This window comes from Megalobrama amblycephala, linkage group LG12 (assembly GCF_018812025.1).
Source record: "Megalobrama amblycephala isolate DHTTF-2021 linkage group LG12, ASM1881202v1, whole genome shotgun sequence".
NCBI classification, from domain to species: Eukaryota; Metazoa; Chordata; class Actinopteri; order Cypriniformes; family Xenocyprididae; genus Megalobrama; species Megalobrama amblycephala.
Window position 1 is genome coordinate 11911324 of NC_063055.1, and position 23826 is coordinate 11935149.

Below are 23826 nucleotides of genomic sequence, written 5' to 3' on the forward strand. Positions count from 1 at the left end.
ACGCACTCTGACTCGGAATTATCTGTTTCTATGACAACACTTATTGCCTAAATGACTCATTGTGAGGTTTTGATATTGATTAACATTTGTCGTGCCACTTTGGTTGTTTACATAGATAATGCCACAATGGTTGAGTGGTAAAAGTCAGAGCTGACAACGGCATGAATAGTGTATTTTCAAGTCAAAACTCATGATTATGGTAATTTAGACATGTCATGAATCCAAGTATTTGTTTGCGTGTGATGTTCTTCAGAGAGTTGCTGCTTCTAGTTGCTGTCCTCAAAACTTCCATTGCTGCTGCATGAATGGAAACGCATGGTGCTCATGGGATCTGACACATACCCTGCGGGAATAGCACAGAACACAGTGACTGACACACACTCAAATGCAACCACCCACTTGTTGCACCATATGCTAAAAAACAAGCACAGAGTGCTCTCATCTTTGTGAAAATGTAATTTTAACCTCAGAATGAATTTACATGGATTATATCAAAATGATTGTTGCCATATTCCATGTAAATTAAAATGAAAAACAAAGTTGCCCCCCATTAAGCTGTTACATAAACAGATGAATCACACATTTGATAACTTCCAGTTGGACACAAACCGTTTCTGTCGATGGGTGGGAACTGCATGTTCCTCCTCAGTTCATCCAGAGACAAACCCTGTGAAGACCTCCGCCCAGAGCTGTCAAAAAAAGAGAGGCTTGATTCAACAATGAGATTAGTATTGGTTTACACTAAAGACCACAGAACAATCACGATTCTTCTGCGATATGAAATTTTAATGAATCTAAATAGGATACACTTCTGTTTCTTTGTTGTTGTTGTCATATCAGCTCAATGAGGCCTTTCAGGGTTTGTCCTGCTCAGATGATCCTCTATTGAATTTGTTTTCTCTTTATTCATTTACAGTGTCACTTTAGCCTGATTTATTGCTCATACCACCAAACTGCTTACATTGCTAGATCTAGTTACATAAAACATCATATTGCAAAGATTGTGTCTAATTTAGGCTCCAAAGTCAGAGTCCCTTGTTGTAATTTTCTTTGTTCGTGGGTTTGTTGACAGTTGCCAGGTTCCCCCACAACACACACACATTCATCACCACCCATAAAGAATTAAGAGGTGACCACCAGCAAAGGTTCTCAGTGTGAATGTCATGCAAGTTTCATTGCAGTTGCTTTCTTTTGTTTTCATGCCTCAGTTTCCAAGCAACAGCACTTCTGACTGTACAGAAGTGTTGTGGTTGGACTGCATGACACTGACCAAACAAAAGTGCAAGGTGACCTGACTCCTCCATTAATGCATAGAAATGATGTAATGGCCTCTATTTGTTTTTTTTTCAGTAATGTCTCTATGTAGTTTGGCAGTAGGTTGGTGGGTGGGCTCTTCTTTTTGCAATATCATGGTGTCATTCTTGAATAGTGTGTATGTTTGTGGTTTAGATTTAGAGTGCCTGTGTGTTTGTATGTGTACTTCTGGGTCCAAAATGCATAGGCACGGGCATTGAGGGCGTATTCCAATTCGAAGCGTGAACGGAGGGCAGCCACGTGACTTCGTCCAGGACTGCCACGTGCTACAAGGCTGTCCATGGAGGATGAGGGTGAAAGAGAACCACTGCTGTTACTGGAGGCTGGAGACATAAGCTGGACACACATAGAAATGCATACGAATATGTATTGGACAAAGAGAATAGTGTTGTATAGTGGATGTATGTTATGTGTATGCAACCTACCTCCACGTTACACAGACATTCCTCTAGTTTGGCAACCACCTCAGAAAACTCAGGTCTTTCCTGTCACAGAGAGTCAAAAATAGAGGATTTTCATCAGAGAGGTTTGTTTAAAGTACAGAAACTGTATCTCTGGCTATTCAATCAGCTGCTCTGCTAAACAGCATATATAAACTGATGTTAAAAAGTTTGGGGTTAGTATTTTTTTCCCCTCTAAATTATGATTTAGAAAGGATTCATTAAATTGATCAAAAGTTACACTGAGAGTGAGGATTTTTGCATTGTTACAAAAATCTATTTCAAATATAATATAAATACTTTCTATTTATCAAAGAATAATAAGAAAAAGCTTATTAGTTTCTGCACAGATAAAGCAGTAAAACTGTTTTCAACATTGATGTTAATAAAACTTTTCTCAAGCAGCAAATCAGCATATTAGAAAGATTTCTGAAGGATCATGTGACACTAAAGACTGCAGTAATGAGGCTGAAAATCCAGTCATCACATGAATAAATTACATTTTAATAAAAAATATTTCACAATTTTACTGTATTTTACTGTGTGGAATGTTGGACATTTCATGCACACCACTATTGCAGCTTTAATTGCATAGTGGAGGTGGAGGGGCTGCAATGATGAACAACAAAATCTTATAAAATTTATACACTACACGTTGAGTGTATAGCATAGTGTGTAGTGCATCATACGGGGCGGAACTTGTGTATTTATAGCCCTCAGTTTGAGTTGTTCTTGGGGTCCATTTTAGTCTGTGTTTAGATGGTTCTAACTTCTAATTCACCTGCGTTCCTGTTCTCCTGTGAGTTTTTTTGTTTTCGTTTATTGTTAAATAAAGTGACAGCTGCATATAGATCCTGCCTCACTACTATCGTTGCTGCAACCAACTGTGTCAATTCAGGGGAACCACAAAAAAAAAAAAAAAAAAAAAAATTATATATATATATATATATATATATATATATATATATATATATATATATATATATATATATATATATATACAGTGCCGCTTGAAAGTTTGTGAACCACTTGCAGAATCTGAGAAAATTTGAATAATTTTAACACAATAAGAGAGATCATACAAAATGCATGTTATTTTTTATTTAGTACTGTCCTGAATAAGAAATTTTACATAAACAATGTTTACATAAAGTCCACAAAACAAAAAAAATAGCTGAATTTATAAATATGACCCCATTCAAAAGTTTATGAACCCTTGATTCTTTTTGAATTTGAAAATCAAGGAATATTGTACTTAATTTGTCTTCTGTTAAACATTTAAGTGTCTTCTGTTGCTCCCGAAGGGCAGTACTAAATGAAAAAAAAAAAAAAAAAAAATTTCAAAAGTTTTCACCCCTGACTCTTAATGCATCGTGTTTCCTTCTGGAGCATCAGTGAATGTTTGAACCTTTTTTAATAGTTGTGTTTGAGTCCCTCAGTCATCCTCAGTGTGAAATGATGGATCTGAGAATCATACAGTCACTGCTGGAAAGGGTTCAAATATGCAAAAGATGCTGGAAATCTGAAAAAAATTCGGGACCTGGAGGATTTTTCTGAAGAATATTGGGCAGTTTAACTGCTCAGGACAAACAAGGGACTCATGAACAACCATCACAAAACAAACAGTCATGGATCATCCAGGTAACCACACACAGTATTAAGAAGCATTTTTTATAAATTCAGCTATTTTCTTTGTCTTGTGGACCATATGTAAACATTTTTATGTAAAATATCTTACTCAGGACAGTACTACAGGTGCTGGTCATATAATTAGAATATCGTGAAAAAGTTCATATTTTTATTGTAAATTATTTTTAAAAATGAAACTTTCATATATTCTAGATTCCCTACATGTAAAGTAAAACATTTCAAAAGTTTTTTTTTTTTTTTTTTTATTTTGATTAGAGCGTATAGCTCATGAAAGTCCAAAATCCAGTATCTCAAAAAATGGATTTTCAAAACAGAAAAGTTCAAGTTCTTTAAAGTATGTTAATTTGTACACTCAATACTTGGTCGGCAGCACATATTACAGCAAATGACTTGCTCCTAGCACAAATGACAGCATCAGTGAAGTGTGGCATGGAAGTGATCAGCCTGTGGCACTGCTGAGGCACTATTGAGCCTTCAGATCATCTGTATATTGTTGGATCGACTGTTTCTCATCTTTCTCTTGAAAATATCCCATAGATTCAGGTCAGGCATGTTGACTGGCCAATAAAGCACAGTATTATCATGGTAAGCAAACCACTTGGAAGTGGTTTTTGCACTGTGGGCAGGTGCTAAAGTCCTGCTGGAAAAGGAAATCAGCATCTATATAAAGTTTGTCAGCAGATGGAAGCATAAAGTGCTCCAAAATCTCCTGGAAGATGGCTGCATTGACTTTGCACTTGATAAAACACAATGGACCAACACCAGCAGACGTCACGGCCCCCCAAATCATTACTGACTTCAGAAACGTCCCACTAGACTTCAAGCAGCTTGGATTCTGCGCCTCTCCAGTCTTCCTTCAGACTCTGGGACCATGATTTCAACATGAAATGCAAAATTTACTTTTATCTGAAAGAGGACTTTCGACCACTGTTCACTGTCCAGTTCTTTTTCTCCTTAGCCCAGGTAAGATGCTTCTGACGTTGTTTCTGTTTCAGAAGTGGCTTGGTAGTCCTTTTCCTGAAGATGTCTGAGTGTGGTGACTCTTGATGCGCTGACTCCGGCTTCATTTGACTCATAGTGAAGCTCTCCCAAGTGTTTGAATCCGCTTTACTTGACAGTATTCTCAAGCTTGTGGTCATCCCTGTTGCTTGTGCACCTTTGCCTACCCAATTTCTTCCTTCTAGTCAACTTTGCATTTAATATGCTTTGATACATCACTCGTAAACAGCCACCACATTCAGTAATGACCTTCTGTGACTTACTCTCTTTGTGGAGGGTGTCAATGATTCTCTCCTGGACCATTGCCAAGTCAGCAGTCTTCCCCATTAGTGTGGTTTCAAAGAACAAGAGATACCCGGAATTTATACTGTAGGAATGGTCAATTAATGAAACTCAAATGTAAATATTCTAATATTTTGAGATACTGGATTTTGGACTTTCATTAGCTGTACGCTCTAATCAACAAATTAAAAAAAAAAAAAAAAAAAAACTTTTGAAATGTTTTACTTTACATGTAGGGAATCTAGTATAAATGAAAGTTTCATTTTTTAAAATAATTTACAATAAAAAAAATGAACTTTTTCACGATATTCTAATTATATGACCAGCACCTGTAAATCAAAAATAACATGCATATCATATGATCCCTCTTATTTTGTCAAAATTATTCACATTTTCACAGATTCTACAAGGGGTTCACAAACTTTCAAGCAGCACTGTAATACTGTAGACACACACAAGCTCTTTCAAGCTCTTTAATCAACACTAAATGAATGCACCGTACAAGCTGTAAAAATCCCGGCTCTTTTAATGTGTTGCTCAGCAAAAGCTCTGTGCTCCACAGAGAATAGTGTCAAGCTGCACTTTGGACCAGGGCACATTCTTAACTAGCACGCTTGACACAGTTTCTGCAACGCACCTGAGGGACCAGCGCTGAGAACATTGCAAAGACGCTGTACATGAGAAAACACCTGGCACAGGTTTGTTGTAGAGAGACATGGTAGGCTAGCAACTGGATGCTTATCAACGGGAATAGAAATACAACTTGTCCTGAGCTAAATAGATAAGACATTCTGGGTATTCTGACTGATTATAAACAAACTCAGAGGCAGAGAGGTAGTTCATGAATGGATTTAATAGGGCCATAAAATGCAACAGAAAAGAATGTGTTAAAGGGTTAGTTCACCCAAAAATGAAAATTCTGTCATTTATTACTCACGCTCATGTCGTTCCACACCCATAAGACCTTCGTTAATCTTTGGAACACAACTTAAGATATTTTAGTTGAAATCCGATAGCTCCGTGAGGCCTCCATAGGGAGAAATGACACTCAAGATCCATAAAGGTACTAAAAACATATTTAAATCAGTTCATGTGAGTACAGTGGTTCAATATTAATATTATAAAGCGACGAGAATATTTTTGGAGTGCCAAAAAAAAAAAAGACTTATTTAGTGATGGCCGATTCCAAAACACTGCTTCAGGAAGCATCGTAGCACAATGAATCAGTGTGTCGAATCTGCTGTTCGGAGTGCCAAAGTCACGTGATTTCAGCCGTTGGCAGTTTGACACGCGATCTGAATCATGATTCTATACACTGATTCTTTTGTGCTCCGAATCTTCCTGAAGCAGTGTTTTGAAATCGGCCATCACTAAATAAGTCGTTATTTTGTTTTTTTTGGCGTACCAAAAATATTCTCGTCACTTTATAATATTAATATTGAACCACTGTACTCACATGAACTGATTTTTAGTACATTAATGGATCTTAAGAGAGGAAATGTCATTGCTCCTTATGGAGGCCTCACGGTGCCATCGGATTTGAACTAAAATATTTTAATTTGTGTTCCGAAGATTAACGAAGGTTTTACGGGTGTGGAACGGCATGGGGGTAAGTAATAAATGACAGAATTTTCATTTTTGGGTGAACTAACCCTTTAAATTTGAATAAATTGAATATTCCTAAATTAGGTTAAGCTCATTATTTCAGCTTTGATTCTTTTTTGAATAATTTTGTATATAATTTTGTGCTTCTCACCACTCTCACCTCTTTACCTAAGAAGCTACTAAATTTGATAAAATACCAAATCACAGCTCATTAAAGTTCATAGTGAATCTGCATATCTTTTGATATGCGACTTCTTTTCTGTGCATGTTTAAGCTAGATGTGGGTCCCTCACCTCTGGACAGACATTCCAGCCCCTCATCAAGAGTGTTGAGATGGGTTTGGGGATTGAGTATCCAATCGGAGGACGGACATGATGATATGCCATATCTGCAGCAGCTGCAGCTGTAAAGATGGGGGTGAGACATTTTTAATTAAAATGTAATCACAATTATATTAATATAATGCTAATAACATTTTGTTTCGTAATTTCACTAGATTTTGAAATCATGACAATTCAGGTGAAAACTCATTTGCAATCCCAAGTTAAAGAAAGTTAAACCTTGTATACCAGCTTTGGCTAATGTTCTCAACAAGGTTCTCTCAAAGTTATAAACAAACGTTCTTCCAGTAACATTAATAGAATGTTCGTTTAAAAGTTATCAGGTCTTTAATAATGTTCTCAAAACGTTAGCACAAAACATGGAGCATTGTTTTAGTTGGACGTTCGTCTAACATTTTTTAAATGTTGCTTTTTGTTTCAGAATGTTCAGAGAATTGTCAAAAGTAACAAACTCTGAAGAATGATAAAATTATTTGCATAACCAAGAAAAAACATTTTTAAATCATTTTAAAAAACGACGTTTTTAAAGGTCCCGTTTTTCGTGGTTTTTTGAAGCTTTGATTGTGTTTATAGTGTGCAATATAACATGTGTTCATGTTTCGCATGTAAAAAAACACAGTATTTTTCACATAATTTACTTATCTGTATACCGCTGTTTCCACTGTCATAAAAACGGGCTGATGAATTCCTTGTTCTATGAAGTCCCTCCTTCAGAAATACGTAACGAGTTCTGATTGTGCCAGCGGTTCCTGTGTTGTGATTCGACAGCAGCTTAGCGAACCTTGCCCGGAAAGGTCACGCCTCTTACCATAACGTGGAGATGCACGCGCTCAGTGTTATTGTAAACGTGTCTTTAATTTTACCCTATCAATCTGAGCCGGAATCAGACCCGGTGATTGGACTGCGGGATAAAAATAACAGTGTTTCGACGACATGGCGACAAACACACTCTACAAACGCAACTCTTGTGTATTCCTGTGGGCGGAGGTTAGTCAAAAAACTGTTTTAGTGACGTCATTAAAGAAGGAAGTAGAGGGATGTAGTCCAAACTGGCCGTTCGATGTAGGCGACTTCTGTTAAATAAAATATCTCGCTTGGCATTGAACTTTGAGCTTTAAAATTTTACAGATTTTATTTATACTCTAACAACAACATTACACACTAACTAAAGTTTGAAACATGGGATCACGAAGAACGGGACCTTTAAATGTTCATTCAGAAATAACGTTTTCATAACTCATTGGGAACGTTAGCAAAACGTTCTTAGAACATGTTAGCTGGAAAACTGGTCTTAAAGGGCATTGTGGGTCAATATTAGCTATTACAGTAGTGAATAGAGAGGTGCAGTGCCTGGTTTGAGATGTGCAAATGGAATCTCGCCCGTGAGCAGCTCCCATAAGCAGAGGGCATAGCTGAACATGTCTGCTTTCACCGTGTAGCGTGTACATTGGGTAAACACCTCTGGGGCCATCCATCGCAGGTTCTGCACAGCATCAGGGAGCAAAGTGACGAACACAAAACAAAATGCCTGCTAACCCCAAAGGACAGGCACACATACCTCCCCAAAGACACACTGACGTACTTAACGTGACGTACAAGAGAGCCAAAACCGCAGTGTAAGCACTAAGTAGTTAAAATTGCTTACAGAGGATTTGTAGGTGGCCATTAGTGCATTACCTTTTTGAGGTGTTAATTAATAAACAGAATTAACCAAGAACACAGAATGCCTGTACCCCGGGTTGTTTAGTCATATTGTCCTCATCCACAGACAAAAGGAAGCGAGACTCTGCAGAACAATACAGAAACATTTTCATTACATAAAAGTACATTTCATTCAAAAGTAGTTTTTTTTTTTTTTAAATCAACTGTTTTTATTGTAACTAAATAAACTGAGGTAAGACTTGGTTCAGGTGTCATGTTAACTGTGTGTGGCTTTCTTTACCTCCAAAATCAGCCACCACAGCATGTCCATCCTCATAGAGCAGAATATTATGACTGAAAAGATAAGAGTAGGTGAAGGGAGGTTTAAAACAAAGAGCTCAGAATACTGTTTCATCAGCGCTGCCAGTATTAACAGTCTAAAAATATACTGATTATCATGTAATTGGATGGTTTTAACAAATGGACCGAGAAATGCCAAGGTTATTGAACGAAGCATGTGATGATGATGATGATGATGATGGTGACTAACCTGTTGAGATCTCTGTGAATGATTGGTTGGGTTAGATTGTGCAGATACTCCATGCCCTTGGCCACATCAATGGCAATGATGAGCTTGGACTGCAGATCAATGATTCTAGATGTAAAGACATCATTAAGTGAACACCTCCTCCCCGCCACTGATCAATGCACACTCCCATCATTCCAACTCAAACAGATCAATGAGATGATGATCACCTTAAACTGCATATGGAGCACTAAGAAGAAATCAGACACTTATTGGCTTTGATGCAGGTCTTAATGTATAAACAGATCCTGGATTGCTTCAAATTTCTCTTCTGGACACATTTTATGGAAGCTTGTTTCCGCCACGAAATAAAACAATTTAAAATCCTAATAATTTTTTCTTGCAACTGTGAGTTTACAACTTTTTTTCTCAGAATTGCAAGATATAAACTCGGAATTGCGAGTTATAATGTCAGAATTGCAAGTTTATATCATGCAATTCTGATTTTTTTTTTTTTTTTTTTTTTTGCAATTCAGACTTTTTTCTCACAATTGCAAATTTATATCTCGCATTTCTGACTTCTTTTCTCAGAATTGTGACATAACTCGAGTTATAAAATCCAATTCTGAGGGTAAAAAAAGACTTCTCAGAATGCCCAATTCTGACTTTATAACTCGCAATTGCATGTTATAAAGTCCAAATTGCAAGATATAAACTTGAAATTACAGAAAAAGTTTATATCTCCCAATTCGGACTTTATAACTCGCAATTGCGAGTTTATATCTCACAATTCTGACTTTTTTTTGCAATTCTGACTTTTTTCTCACAATTGCGAATTTATATCTGGCATTTCTGACTTTTCTCAGAATTGTGAGATATAAAGTCCAATTCTGAGGGTAAAAAAAATTATGTCAGAATTGCAAGATATATATTGTAAAAAGACTTTTCTCAGAATCCCCAATTCTGACTTTGATTTGACTTTTAATTGTTTAATTCTGACTCAATTTTGACTATAACTCGCAATTGCGAGTTTATATCTCCCAATTCAGATTTTGCAACTCACAATTGCGAGTTTATATCTCCTAATTCGGACTTTATAACTCGCAATTGCAAGTTTTTATCTCGCAATTCTGACTTTATAACTCAAAATTGCGAGTTTATATCACGCAATTCTAAGAAAAATCTGAATTGCGAGAAAAAAAAGTCAGAATATACATATTCTTTAAATTACCTCTTCTGCTCGTGCAACAGCGAGAACAGTGATCCTCCAGACACATATTGCGTTACAATGGCAAACTGACTAGGGTCGTCTAGACACGCCCCCACAAACTGGATCACACAGGGGTGGTTGAGGCGACACAGGATGGAAACCTCCCGACAGAACATATCGGTGTCTGACTTTGAGCAGTACGTGTTTGCACGGTACCTGTGGAAAGTTACAAAGGTCGTGCAGTTTGCTTTGTATACGTGATGTGGACAATTAAAAAACCAAACATGTAAAATGCTCCTACCGTTTAATTGCAACTATCTTATTGCGGCACCTTCCTTTGTAGACCTTTCCAAAGGAGCCTATGGTTGCAGTGTTTTAGTCGATTAGAGTTCAATGGGGACTCGACATGGAGAGCTAATATTTATGATTAAATTGACATACCTGATCCAATAATCTCGTTAAACTCCAGTTCAGAGAGTTGAAGGTGGAAGTTTGATGGAAGACTTGCTCTCAGGAGAAGCACATCTGCCTTCTCTGAGGGGAAAAGAGGGTAAACGGGAGTTTGTTTTATATCCTCACATCAATCATTTTATGGAACTCTAATCATGTTTCATTTAGCTTATGTTGTTGACATATGCCGATGAGTAATGAAAGATGGGTTATGTTATTTGTAACATCTGTGGCAGATACAAACTAAAGGCTTAAACTGTAGCAATCACGCAGTGGGAGGATGTTTGGAGGCAATTTCTGACTCACTGACTCTCGGAAGATTTTGGTGACTGTGGGTAGCAGTATTTCAGGACATAAAAATAGTATCATAGCAACAGTGATTCTGTGCGTCAGCTCTAAGTGTGTGTATGTGTGTTTATTTTACCTTTAGTCATACTTTTGATCTTTCCCAAGGGAGAGGGGACAGAAACATAAGACCCATCTGCAACAGACACAACTAACAAAAATGAGCTTTTCTTTCTCATACTTTCCCTAAAATTCACAACAACAACAACAGAATTTTCCTTATAGCTAATTCACAATACAGATCTGTCAGGCCAAATGTGGAGAGTGTCTCATACCCCCTCCTGGTTGAGAATACTCATTACAGGGGGAATCGTCCTGAGGCCGTTTGTAGTGTTTTAGCAGAGTAACAATGGCATCGTGGCCTAAAAATAACATGCAGACAAGGATCACAACATGTATAAAGTAAAACGTATATTTGTCAGTTACATACATGAAAATGAAGGCTTTTTTTTTTCAGTTAATTTTAGCCTTAAGAATTAGAAAATGTGATAGATCAAAAGCATAAATTAAATTATGACAGAAAGATGGATGGATGGATGGGTAAGTATGTACCGAACTAACCTTTCTCATAGGCCCACATTAAGCATGTCTGTTCATCCTTTTCTCCACTGGAACGGCTGGGGTCACAAGCCACCAGATTCATATCTGCCCCATTGTCCAAAAGAAACTGGACCAATCGGATGTGTCCATGGAAACAGGCACTATGCAGACCTGTTGTTTCAAAGGTCAACCAGAATATCAACATAATTCACAACATTCAACCCGAATTCTGAAAAAGTTGGGCCGTTTTTTCAATTTGAATAAAATGAAAACTAAAAGACTTTCAAATCACATGAGCCAATATTTTATTCACAATAAAACATAGATAACATAACAAATGTTTAAACTGAGAAATTTTACACTTTTATCAACTAAATGAGCTCATTTCAAATTTGATGCCTGCTACAGGTCTCAAAAAAGTTAGCACGGGGGCAACAAATGGCTGAAAAAGCAAGAAACTTTGAAAAGATTCAGCTGGGAGAACATCTAGCAACTAATTAAGTTAATTGATATCAGGTCTGTGACATGATTAGCTATAAAAAGGATGTCTTAGAGAGGCAGAGTCTCTCCAATCTGTGAAAGAGTGTGTAAAAAGATTGTGGAATACTTGAAAACAATGTTCCTCATTGTCAAACTGCAGAGGCTTTGCAAATCTCATCATCTACAGTGCATAACATCATCAAAAGATTCAGAGAAACTGGAGAAATCTCTGTGCATAGGGGACAAAGCCGAAGACCTTTATTGGATGCCCGTGGTCTTTGGGCCCTCAGACGACACTGCCTCACTCATCAGCATGATTGTGTCAATGACATTACTAAATGGACCCAGGAATACTTCCAGAAACCACTGTCGGTAAACACAATCTGCCGTGCCATCTGCAGATGCCAACTAAAGCTCTATCATGCAAAAAGGAAACCATATCTGAACATGGTCCAGAAGCCCCGTCGTGTCCTGTGGGCCAAAGCTAATTTAAAATGGACTGTTTCAAAGTGGAAAAGTGTTCTATGGTCAGACGAGTTCAAATTTGACATTCTTGTTGGAAATCACGGACGCCGTGTCCTCCGGGCTAAAGAGGATGGAGACCATCCAGTGTGTTATCAGCTTTCAGTTCAAAAGCCAGCATCTCTGATGGTATGGGGGTGCATAAGTGCATACAGTATTGGCAGCTTGCATGTTTTGGAAGGCACTATGAATGCTGAAAGTATATAAAAGGTTTTAGAGCAACATATGCTTCCCTCTAGACAACGTCTATTTCAGGGAAGGCCTTGTTTATTTTAGCAAGACAATGCAAAACCACATACTGCAGCTATTACAACAGCATGGCTTTGTCGTAGAAGAGTCCGGGTGCTGAATTGGCCTGCCTGCAGTCCAGATCTTTCACCTATAGAGAACATTTGGCGCATCATTAAATGAAAAATACGCCAAGACAACCACAAACTCTTCAGCAGCTGGAAACCTACATCAGGCAAGAATGTGACCAAATTCCAACTCCAAAACACCAGAAACTCATAACCTTGATGCCCAGACGTCTACAAACTGTTTTGAAAAGAAGAGGAGATGCTACACCATGGTAATCATGCACCCGTCCCAACTATTTTGAGACCTGTAGCAGGCATCAAATTTGAAATGGGCTCATTTTGTGCATAAAATTGTAAAAATTTCCCTATTTAAACATTTGTTATGCTATCTATGTTCTATTATGAATAAAATATTGGCTCGTGTGATGTCAAAGTCTTTTAGTTTTCATTTTATTCAAATTTAAAAAACGTCCCAACATTTCCGGAATTCGGGTTGCATAACACCGGTCTACAAACATGAAGATGTCAAGACATAGATGATGAAAGCAGAAATATTTTCCAATTGCTCTCATCCTACCTGTGTGTCCATCTCGCCCCTGATGGTTGATGCTCATGGCATTCTGACTGAGTAGGTACTTGACCATTTCCAAGTTCTTTCCGTAGGTGCACGCACTACAGAGTACAATTAGGCCTTGATTTAGCATGTGACAATGGGATCAACATGGATCTAAACCTTATTACACGTGTAATAACAGCAAAATAAACAAATAGAGCAAATAAACAGCAACATCTCTTCTCTGATAATGTGTTTACTGGCACGAGGGCGGGACAACCTCACATGAGATCGACCAAAAGAAAACCACAACCATCCAATCAATTCCCCAAGGACAAAATCAAGCCCCGTCCTACATTTTTTCTTGTTCAAGAAGCCGTTTCCCTCAGATATACGTCACAAATAAGGAAGAAGGAATAATGCACTTCATGCAGACTTAAGTGGTAAATTAAAATGTTGAGGACATTGAACAAATTGAGGTGTTCGGGAGAAATGTTACCTGTGAAAAGCTGTTTCGCTGAAGATGTTCTCCTTAGACAGACTCTCAGTGCCAGACAACTGAATAATCTCTTTTACGGCTTCAAACTTTCCATTGTAGCAGGCTCTGACAGGGAATATAACACTCAAATCAGAATCACTATTACTGCTGTCTGAATCACAGATGAATTGTTGAGTTTAACTGCCACCTTGTGTTGTGTGTGATTCACTTCTCAGGTGAACTCACAGGTGGAGAGGTGTGTCCCCGTAGATGTTGACAGAGTGCGGGTGTACGTCAAAGCTGCCCTGCAGTAAGAAACGGACGACCTCTTGGTGTCCAAATCGAGCACAGAAATGAAGGGGAACGTGGTCCTCGTTGTCTTGAGCATTGGCTGTATAGAGTCAAGATGTAAAATTGATCAATTATGAAAACAAGTTCTAAAGAAGGCAAAAGTGTCATTATTCAGCTCAAGTTAGTTCAATGTTGATTCAATTCAGTTTTAGAGTGCAAGCAACAAGCTCTCACCATCAGTTTTGCTGCCGTCATCCATCAACAGTTTGACAATGCCCAGAAAGCCTTTAGCTGAGGCCAGGTGGAGCGGCCTGTCCCCTACCTCTCCACTAGCATTGACATCGGCCCCAAACTTTATAAGAAGCTTGCACACCTGTCCCACAAGTGAAAAAAAAAAAAGATCATGAGCAAGCAATCAAGTAGACCATGGACATTTATGGTACAAAGAACATCCTGACCTGCTCATGGCCAAAGTATGCTCCAATATGCAGAGGGGTGAAGAACACCGCATCTTGGACGTTGACGTACGCTCCATGTTGCAAGAGAATATCAACGGCCTTGAAAAAAGTAGAGAACCTTTTCACTTCATCTTTTCAATAAAAGGCTTTAGCAAAAAATAGATCAGTAACATACACAGTACAAATGATCACCATGAAATCAAAATTGACAATTCTTGTTTTTCATGGAATATTGCAGAATTTATTATAAATATCACATCATTACACTTTTTTTTTTTTTTTTTTTTTAAATCATGTGCCCTCCTAATCTTTAGCCCTCTGCTGCTGTTTGGTAATTTTTGACCAAAAAATTTTACGTTTTTTTTTTTTTTTTTTTTTCATTGGAACGGTGTGAAACTTGGTAAAGGTTTTGGCACTTGCTGTGTGAACACACACACACACACACACACACACACACACAAAATCATGTACATGACTCGAAAAGGTTAAATGGTCCTGATTGTGCATGTATTGTTCGCAATCAAAAATGACCGCATTGGAAATGAATGGGAAATGAATTTCATCTATTGGAAACGTTAGGTACTGCGCATAAACATTCTTACAGAAAGCTAATTTTTTGAGATATCAACCTCAAATTTGGAACACAGCTTGTTTAGATTTATGGCTTTGATTTTCTCACAGTTTTAGAGTAAAATGTGTTTTGGAAAATATAAATTTCATATAAAAATTGAAAATGGTATTTTTGTGAATTTTTTATAACAATAAATTTACATTTTATAACTATTTTCAAGTTCACTTTTTTCATTTCAGCAATATTCTGCCAAGTGTCGTCTTTAAAAAGAGACCAAACTTAAGTCTGTGCTCCAAAGCATTCAAGATTTATGACAGTTTAAATTGGAAATTTAGTTTCAGGCCCATGCTCAAAAAGTGAATAAATGGATTATAAATACTTCATAAATATAATTTAGTACCATAAAATCCCCTAAAAAACCCCAAAATGTTAATTAAAAAGCATTAGTGAACTAAAATATAGTACAAAGATTTCATCGAAATAAAAAAATTGGTAATATTTGACCAACACGTGAACAGTACCAGCGAGTTAATCAAAATAACTTCCCCTCCTCTCGGCTCTCGCACTTGACATCTCTTCTCCGATGACGTGTTTACTGACGCAAGGGCGGGACAACCTGTCACTCACATGAGATCACAGCAATAGCAAACCACAATGAACCAATCCATTCTGGATGGACAAAACCAAGTCCCACCCTACATGTTTTCTTGTTCAAGAAGCTGTTTCACTTGGATATACATCACAATAGGGAAGAAAGGACTATTGCACCCTCCGTTTCATACCAAGTTTAAACAGTTTGATCATCTGAGGCAGCTTTTTGGACATTTTAGTCTAAATGATAACTTTATTGTTCTCCCTTAAGTCTACTTAAAGAGACAGTCCACACAAAAATGAAAAATCTGTCATCATTTACTCCCCCTCATGATGTTCCAAACACATAAGACTTTGTTTATTATTCAAAAATACAAATTAAAATGTAAATAAAAGCATAAATTAATTCCGTTCATCATATAAACGATCATATCTCTTCACATGATTTGGATTAAACTGCTCCATTTTGGGTTGCCTTTATGACCTTTTTAGATCTTCTAAGTTTTGATTTGCCTGGGCTTTCAATAGAGAGACAGAAACCTCTTAGGTTTTATAAAAAATATATTATTTTGTGTCTCTCTGATTAACCAAAGTCTTATACAGTAGGTTTGGAACAACATGAGGGGGAGTAAATTCATTTTTGGGTCAACCATCCCTTTAATCTTAACAATAGGCATAATTTCATTTCATATGACCATCGCCCACAGTCTCTGACCTTAAGAATTAAACAAGCTGTTTCTGTTACTGTGCTTTTAATACTTTATTGCATGCATTATTCAGCATACTGAATGACTGTTGATGTGTAAACATGGGCGGTCAAATGAAGTCATCATAACATCAACATTTCTGAATGACCCTGTTTAAAACCCTATAATTAATATGATTTAATTTTAGGTCCAGCACGCACCTCAAGATGGGCGGCCACAGTAGCTATATGTAGGGCCGTGAGAGCTCCGTACCCCACCTGCTGGATATCTGCTCCACCATGAAGCAGTGCGGTGACCAGTTCAGCATTATCCTACATCACAGAAAGAAATACCAAGTTATCACATCTTAAATCTTTATTATAAACATTTTTACCATAATTAATTCCTAGCACACAGTATTTGGGATTATTTACAAGAGGAAAAACATCCCAGAATCCCAAATTAACCCTTGAATGACCTTGAATGCAGCCAGGTGCAGAGCAGTGAATCCATTCCGAGTGAGTCTAGATGGACGCAAACCTTTCAGCATGAGGGTCCTGATGTGAGCTTTATTCCCTGGTAGCAGAAAAAGAAAACAAATAAGAAAAGCAATGAAATGTATGACAAGTGAATATAACACATAAAGCAATTAAACAGTGGGAAATTAAGTAAAAAGTACAGGTGCTGGTCATATAATTAGAATATCATCAAAAAGTTGATTTATTTCACTAATTCCATTCAAAAAGTGAAACTTGTATATTATATTCATTCATTACACACAGACTGATATATTTCAAATGTTTATTTATTTTAATTTTGATGATTATAACTGACAACTATGGAAAATCCCAAATTCAGTATCTCAGAAAATTAGAATATTGTGAAAAGGTTCAATATTGAAGACACCTGGTGCCACACTCTAATCAGCTAATTAACTCAAAACACCTGCAAAGGCCTTTAATTGGTCTCTCAGTCTAGTTCTGTAGGCTACACAATCATGGGGAAGACTGCTGACTTGACCGTTGTCCAAAAGATGACCATTGACACCTTGCACAAGGAGGGCAAGACACAAAAGGTCATTGCAAAAGAGGCTGGCTGTTCAAAGAGCTCTGTGTCCAAGCACATTAATAGAGAGGAGAAGGGAAGGAAAAGATGTGGTAGAAAAAAGTGTACAAGCAATAGGGATAACCGCACTCTGGAGAAGATTGTGAAACAAAACCCATTCAAAATTGTGGGGGAGATTCACAAAGAGTGGACTGCAGCTGGAGTCAGTGCTTCAAGAACCACTACACAAAGACGTATGCAAGACATGGGTTTCAGCTGTCGCATTCCTTGTGTCAAGCCACTCTTGAACAACAGACAGCGTCAGAAGCGTCTAAAGACAAAAAGGACTGGACTGCTGCTTAGTGATCCAAAGTTATGTTCTCTGATGAAAGCAAATTTTGCATTTCCTTTGGAAATCAGGGTCCCAGAGTCTGGAGGAAGAGAGGAGAGACACACAATCCACATTGCTTGAGGTCCAGTGTAAAGTTTCCACAGTCAGTGATGGTTTGGGGTGCCATGTCATCTGCTGGTGTTGGTCCACTGTGTTTTCTGAGGTCCAAGGTCAACGCAGTCGTATACCAGGAAGTTTTAGAGCACTTCATGCTTCCTGCTGCTGACCAACTTTATGGAGATGCAGATTTCATTTTCCAACAGGACTTGGCACCTGCACACAGTGCCAAAGCTACCAGTACCTGGTTTAAGGACCATGGTATCCCTTATCTTAATTGGCCAGCAAACTCGCCTGACCTTAACCCCACAGAAAATCTATGGGGTATTGTGAAGAGGAAGATGCGATATGCCAGACCCAACAATGCAGAAGAGCTGAAGGCCACTATCAGAGCAACCTGGGCTCTCATAACACCTGAGCAGTGCCACAGACTGATCGATTCCATGCCACGCCGCATTGCTGCAGTAATTCAGGCAAAAGGAGCTCCAACTAAGTATTAAGTGCTGTACATGCTCATACTTTTCATTTTCATACTTTTCAGTTGGCCAAGATTTCTAAAAATCCTTTCTTTGTATTGGTAATATTCTAATTTTCTGAGATACTGAATTCGTGATTTTCCTTAGTTGTCAGTTATAATCATCAAAATTAAAAGAAATAAACATTTGAAATATATCAGTCTGTGTGTAATGAATGAATATAATATACAAGTTTCACTTTTTGAATGGAATTAGTGAAATAAATCAACTTTTTGATGATATTCTAATTATATGACCAGCACCTGTAAGTAAAATATCATTAGTCAACACTAATATGTTAATGAAAATGAAATGTCAGGTAGAATGAGTCATGTAAAATGTTTTCAATATCATTGCATAAGAGAAGATGTAACTTTTTAACTTGTTTTGCTCTACCTCCACATATGCAGCAGAGATGCAGCAGCGACAGTCCACCCTCAGTGCGATAATTCAGGTTTACTTTATTGAATGCTTCATCGGAGCTGTATACGTTTGTTAAAAACAGAGAAACCAGTAACTCTACATGTTCAAAACAAGCTTAAACAGTTCTCCACATTTACTCTCTCCTTGTGGTAGTGTTATTATAAAAGTTCTGTCATGACAACTCTCAGTGTTTGGCATGGTAATGGATATACAATGTTATTATGTCTGGCCTTGGCGGAATAGATCTGCTACGCTGCTACTGCCAATACATACATGACACGCTGCTGTATAATATAGCATACATGAATTACCCATAGCAGATCTATACAGGTGGAGCTGGGGAAGGTGGAGGGTTTCTGAAAGCATGCTACAACTGCTACAGCAAACGCTGACCAAGTATTTGAAAGTTGATTAGCAAGCTCATTTTCTACTACTGATACAGCAGGAACCAATCAGCTGTGCCCTATAGAGAACGATGTGATTGCAAGCAGATTCAGTTAACACAACTCTTAGATTTAATCAGTCTCACCTGAAAACATGCTTGAGTTCCTTGAACTCCTCCTCTTTAATTTTCAAATCCTCCTCCAGTCTCTCAATTATAACAGCGTATGACTCACTCACTTTCTTTTTCCACTCATCTAAAGCAAAACATTGAATCAAGACCACAACAGTACATGAACACAATAAACACCCACTGCATATTCCAATGTTCCATACAGAACAATAATTACTTACCATCAATGGAGATTGTAAATGTCAACAAGGATTTAAAGACTGAAAATGTTAGTCTTAATCTATTCATATTAACTTTGACATGAATAGCATGAACAGAACTAATCAAACAGTCAATTAAAGAAGCTTAATGTTTACCTGTACAGGTTTGAGTGGGTCTTGATTTATAATTCCCCATTGGACGGGTTGGTTTGGATTTTTTATATGCAGTTAGCAGGAGGGAAAGTCTCATGCAGTGGTAACACAATGCTTTGGCACAATAGAGGAGAGTCCGATAAGGGATCACAGCCCCTGCTAAAAATACATCAGCTTCAGTGTGGAATGTGTGACAACAATGACAGCTGACCTCTCTGAGGATCTGTACCTATTACAGGGTGAAGGCATGGTCGATTACTCGCTTCAGACAACAGCTGCATCAAGACTCATCTATATATCTTTCCATCTCTGAACTTAGATCTGATAAAACTACATGATGTTATGTTTTGTAAAGGAAATACACTACACATTTAAAAGTTTGTAAGATCAGTCAGTAAGAATTTTTATGATCTCAAACTTTTAATCAGCTTGTATGCATTAAATTGCTAAATAGTGACAGTAAAGATATTTATGTTTTCCATTTCAAATAAATAAAAAGATTTCTATCTCAAATAAATGCTATTCTTTTGAACTTTCTATTCATCAGAGAAGCCTGTATCAATGTTTCCAAACATATTAAGCAGCACAACTGTTTTCAACATTCATAAAAATGTTTCTTGAGCACTAAATTTAACAAATTGGAATGATTTCTGAAGGATCATGTGACAATAAAGCCTGGCTGCTATTCTCACAGGAATAAAAGACATTTTAAAATATATTCAAATAGAAAACATTTATTTAAATTGTAACAATATTTCACAATATTACTGTTTTTACTGTATTGACCCCAAACATTTGAATAGTAGTATACATTCCAGATGCATAGATTTCCATTCGAAATATGGCCTAACACACATTTAAAAAGAGCAGCTTTAATGATGATTAAAGACCTTTTTTTGAGATTTCGTACCTGATAAACTTTGGCCTTCATAATGGTGTTTGGTGAAAACACTTCAAGTAAGATGAAAATGTAAAACATAGTAGAAGCAATAACTCTGAACACACAATGTTAACATTGTTCATATTTAGAGAAAACAGTGTGAAAACTGACATTGAATCAATTAAAAATTCAATAAAACAAATCTGAAACCATACTGCAATTTGCCTTTTTGGCAGTTTATGTAATGAATTTAGTGATAATTCACGAACATACGCTCAGACAGAATTACTTAAATTTACCCTGAGAATGTCTTCATAAAGTTCTTTCCTAAATTTCAGCATTTCCTCCAGGTTCTTGTTCTGTAGAGTTTCCTGTAAAGATGTAAGTATGGTATTATTGGGAAGAGTGAATTTGGTTCCACTATCCAATGCCTTCACCATCCCCAGTGACATCACAAATGAATCCTTTAGATCAGGACAAACTGGGAAAATGCAGGCGTTCCACAAACTGCACATGGATGCGTCTCCTGAGAACCTGATCTTTTCGAGACACAAGCCCCAGAGCCCAACACAGTCCTTCAGATTAACCTTAAACAAACTCAGTGCTTTCATATCAGCAGGGCTGGATACATTTCTCTTTAGATCATCTTGTATACCAAAAACCACAGTCACAAAACCTGTTTTACCATCCAGATTTACAGATAAAGAGTGCACGAAAGTGTCACTCGGCACGGTTAGATCTGTGCCAATCCAGCATCCGCTGATGATAGATCTAGTACCGACTTTAACCTTAGCATCCAGTCTAGAGTATTCCACAACACTGCCTTGGGATATGGTCACAGTGGGATGCAGGATGCTATGCATCACGCAAGCTCTAGTTTTCTTCGATGGCTCCAAGTCGCACACGCTGAAAGCGGCAGAGAGTAGGCCGAGCTCTGCTCTGAGACAGGGGTCAGCGGTGAAGTGGAACAAGTATTCCTCTGTGGTGCCGACATGATAGAACTTGGAGTTGTTGAGCAGGATGACGTTAAGTGCAGTGCCTTTGAGACGACGGAAAATCTTTCTGCGAATCTCAATGAGACCTTTTTCCTTCTTTGTGACGTTGGCTGTGTTTTCTGTGTAATCCACAGTAGCTCTTTGTCCCAGGGCTTGAAGAAAGTCCCCATAAGCATCGATTTCACATGTCAGAGGCTCGATTTCACTTAACAAGGTCAGCAGTGTCATAGCGGTCCCATAATCAACATAATAAGTGCTGTCAGTGTAAACAAACTCCTCTCCTTCCCGCTCGCATACTGCTTTGCATTTGCGCATCTTTTCGATGTTTGGCTTATGCAAAAATTGAAAGCAATTTCTGTATTCCATGTCACAGATTCTGGACATCTCTGCTGGTTCTAGAACAAAAACTCCATGTGTGGTACCAACAGAAAGAGGGGAGGGATGTGCTAAGGCAGTAAAACCTGACTTATCAAACACAACGTTCTCTTGGTCAGGAACACTATAGAGCTCTATATCATCAGCACAGGTAACCAGAATTCCCGGCTTCATGCGTGAAGGGAAATCCACATACATTGCAAGTTTAAGCTCCAGCATCTGATACAAAGGTTTTCCCAGGGGCAAAGCTGTGAATATTTTACCCAGGGCACTGGCATTGGGCAAACGTTGGCTGAATCCTCCTGCATACGTAACAAAATTAATAAGATAAATAAGTGCATATCATATAATAATTCAAAGTGATTGTCCATTTATTTATTAAGTAAGTAGATGTGTATATATAAAGCAAGATAATGTACAGTCAGCCAGTCATTATCACAGAGTTAACCCCTTTTTAGGTTAATATACAAGACCCCTGTTTCATTTTGGGATTTATTTTGCCCTAACACCTACTGTACATTATCCTTTACAAACACAACCATTCAAAAGTTTGGGGTCAGTAAAATATTTTTAATTAATGCATTTATTCAGCAAGGATGTATTAAATTGATTAAAGTATGACAGTATAGACATTTATAATGTTACAGAAGTTTTCTATTTTAAATAAATTCTGTTCTTTCTGAACTTTATATTCAACAAAGAATCCTGAAAAAGGATTATTATTAGATAATAATAATAAGAAGAAATATGCCTTGAGTAATGATGCTGAAAATTCCATCACACAAATAAAATACATTTTAAAATATATTGATATAGAAAACAGTTATTTTAAATTGTATTAATATTTCACGATATTACAGTTTTTACTGTATTTTAGATCAAATAAATGCAGCTTTGGTGAGCATAAGAGACTTTCAAAAACATTAAAAAATCTTACTGATCTTAAACTTGTGAATGGAAGACCCATTAATGCTCATTAACAATCAACAAAACGCCAGAATGTGGGATGATAAATATTAAATAGATTAATATAGTACCTGCATGAATAAGGATGACTTTAAATCCAGACAGAGACTTTCCATATTTATCATGAAGACACTGCAGTGAATGTAATGTGGACCCGCCATTACCTGTATGGACAGATGAATAAACAATTCTTAAAAATGTGCATGAAATACATCAAAAACATGTTTTTATATATATCGCACCAATCTTGCATCCTGGAGGATCTGCAAACACATGATAACTGATGCCAAGAGGCAGTTCTTTCCTCTCCAGTTTCTCAGTGATCTGAATTTCATAAGCAGACCTCTGGTCCTCGTCCGCTGAAGTAATAACCACAAGATCCCAGAATTCATCAGTCTGAACTTCTTTGCCTGTGGACAGAAACCCTCATGAGCAGCAGACAAGTGTCAATATAGTCAGCAACACTAATACATCAAAAAATACTGAAAAAGGGATTGCAAAGAATACCATGTAATAGTATATGAATAAGGCAACCATTCAGTAGCCATATCTAATACCATGGTACATATCTTTACCATGGTACCATCACCGTACAATAAAATTCAAACAGCTTTAAATTCTATATAGAAAAAGTAATTTGAAGATATAATACAAACTTTACCTCTCAATTGGTTGAATTTTTCAATTTTCTCTTTGGTGGATTTTTGCAGATGCACGTTTACGAACTCTGCCATTATGAGACCAATCCAATACAATAAAATCTGAAACTTTAATAAACGACGAATATGAATCAACTGACGATCACTGATAACACATATATGGAAACATCTGCGAAAATATCGAGTTAATTGCCGTGTTCAAAAGTCAGAGAATCTCACTTAACTTGTGTTTACACGGGAACTTCCGGGTTCCAGTCATGTGACAAACGAACTCTGACGTCTATGTTTTTTTATTTTTTCTCGCTCTCTTCATCAAAATCATTTACATTAAACTGAATTAATTATTCAAAATATTCAGCTCTCCCCACTTAAAATTAATATTTGT

The 23826-nt window shown here is 37.3% G+C and overlaps 1 protein-coding gene across 3 annotated transcripts; it reads right to left on the minus strand.

Moving 5' to 3' along the window:
* Positions 1–173: 173 nt before the first annotated feature.
* tnni3k (TNNI3 interacting kinase) lies at positions 174–23713 on the minus strand. Of its 3 annotated transcripts, XM_048208758.1 has the most exons (29): positions 23635–23713; positions 23444–23549; positions 23025–23192; positions 22854–22946; positions 19570–19725; positions 19229–19337; positions 18673–18758; positions 16748–16845; positions 16491–16601; positions 14422–14520; positions 14198–14336; positions 13919–14063; positions 13694–13798; positions 13219–13313; positions 11365–11514; positions 11079–11165; positions 10883–10939; positions 10450–10542; positions 10310–10367; positions 10030–10224; positions 8823–8927; positions 8574–8626; positions 8365–8417; positions 7982–8114; positions 6584–6693; positions 1740–1799; positions 1481–1650; positions 610–689; positions 174–343 (listed from the first exon to the last, which is right to left on the minus strand). In XM_048208758.1, the coding sequence occupies exons 2-29, from the start codon at positions 23514–23516 to the stop codon at positions 267–269; spliced, it is 2958 nt and encodes a 985-aa protein (XP_048064715.1). In that variant the 5' UTR covers positions 23517–23549; positions 23635–23713; the 3' UTR covers positions 174–266. The 3 variants fall into 3 exon arrangements, with proteins under 3 accessions (XP_048064715.1, XP_048064713.1, XP_048064716.1); XM_048208756.1 differs by having other exon boundaries at positions 23444–23711; XM_048208759.1 differs by lacking the exons at positions 174–343; positions 610–689; positions 1481–1650; ... (20 more) ...; positions 19229–19337; positions 19570–19725 and adding an exon at positions 20285–22118 and having other exon boundaries at positions 23444–23697.
* Positions 23714–23826: the final 113 nt, after the last annotated feature.

Bases quoted from the DNA above. Each gene is read 5' to 3' on its own strand.
- tnni3k (XM_048208758.1), bottom strand. From the start codon at position 23,516: ATGGCAGAGTTCGTAAACGTGCATCTGCAAAAATCCACCAAAGAGAAA. The intron at 10,940-11,078 runs GTATGAGACACT...TGTCTGTTGCAG, and splicing joins GTATTCTCAACCAGGAGGGG to ATGGGTCTTATGTTTCTGTC. The intron at 8,418-8,573 runs GTAAAGAAAGCC...ATTGTTCTGCAG, and splicing joins TGTGGTGGCTGATTTTGGAG to AGTCTCGCTTCCTTTTGTCT.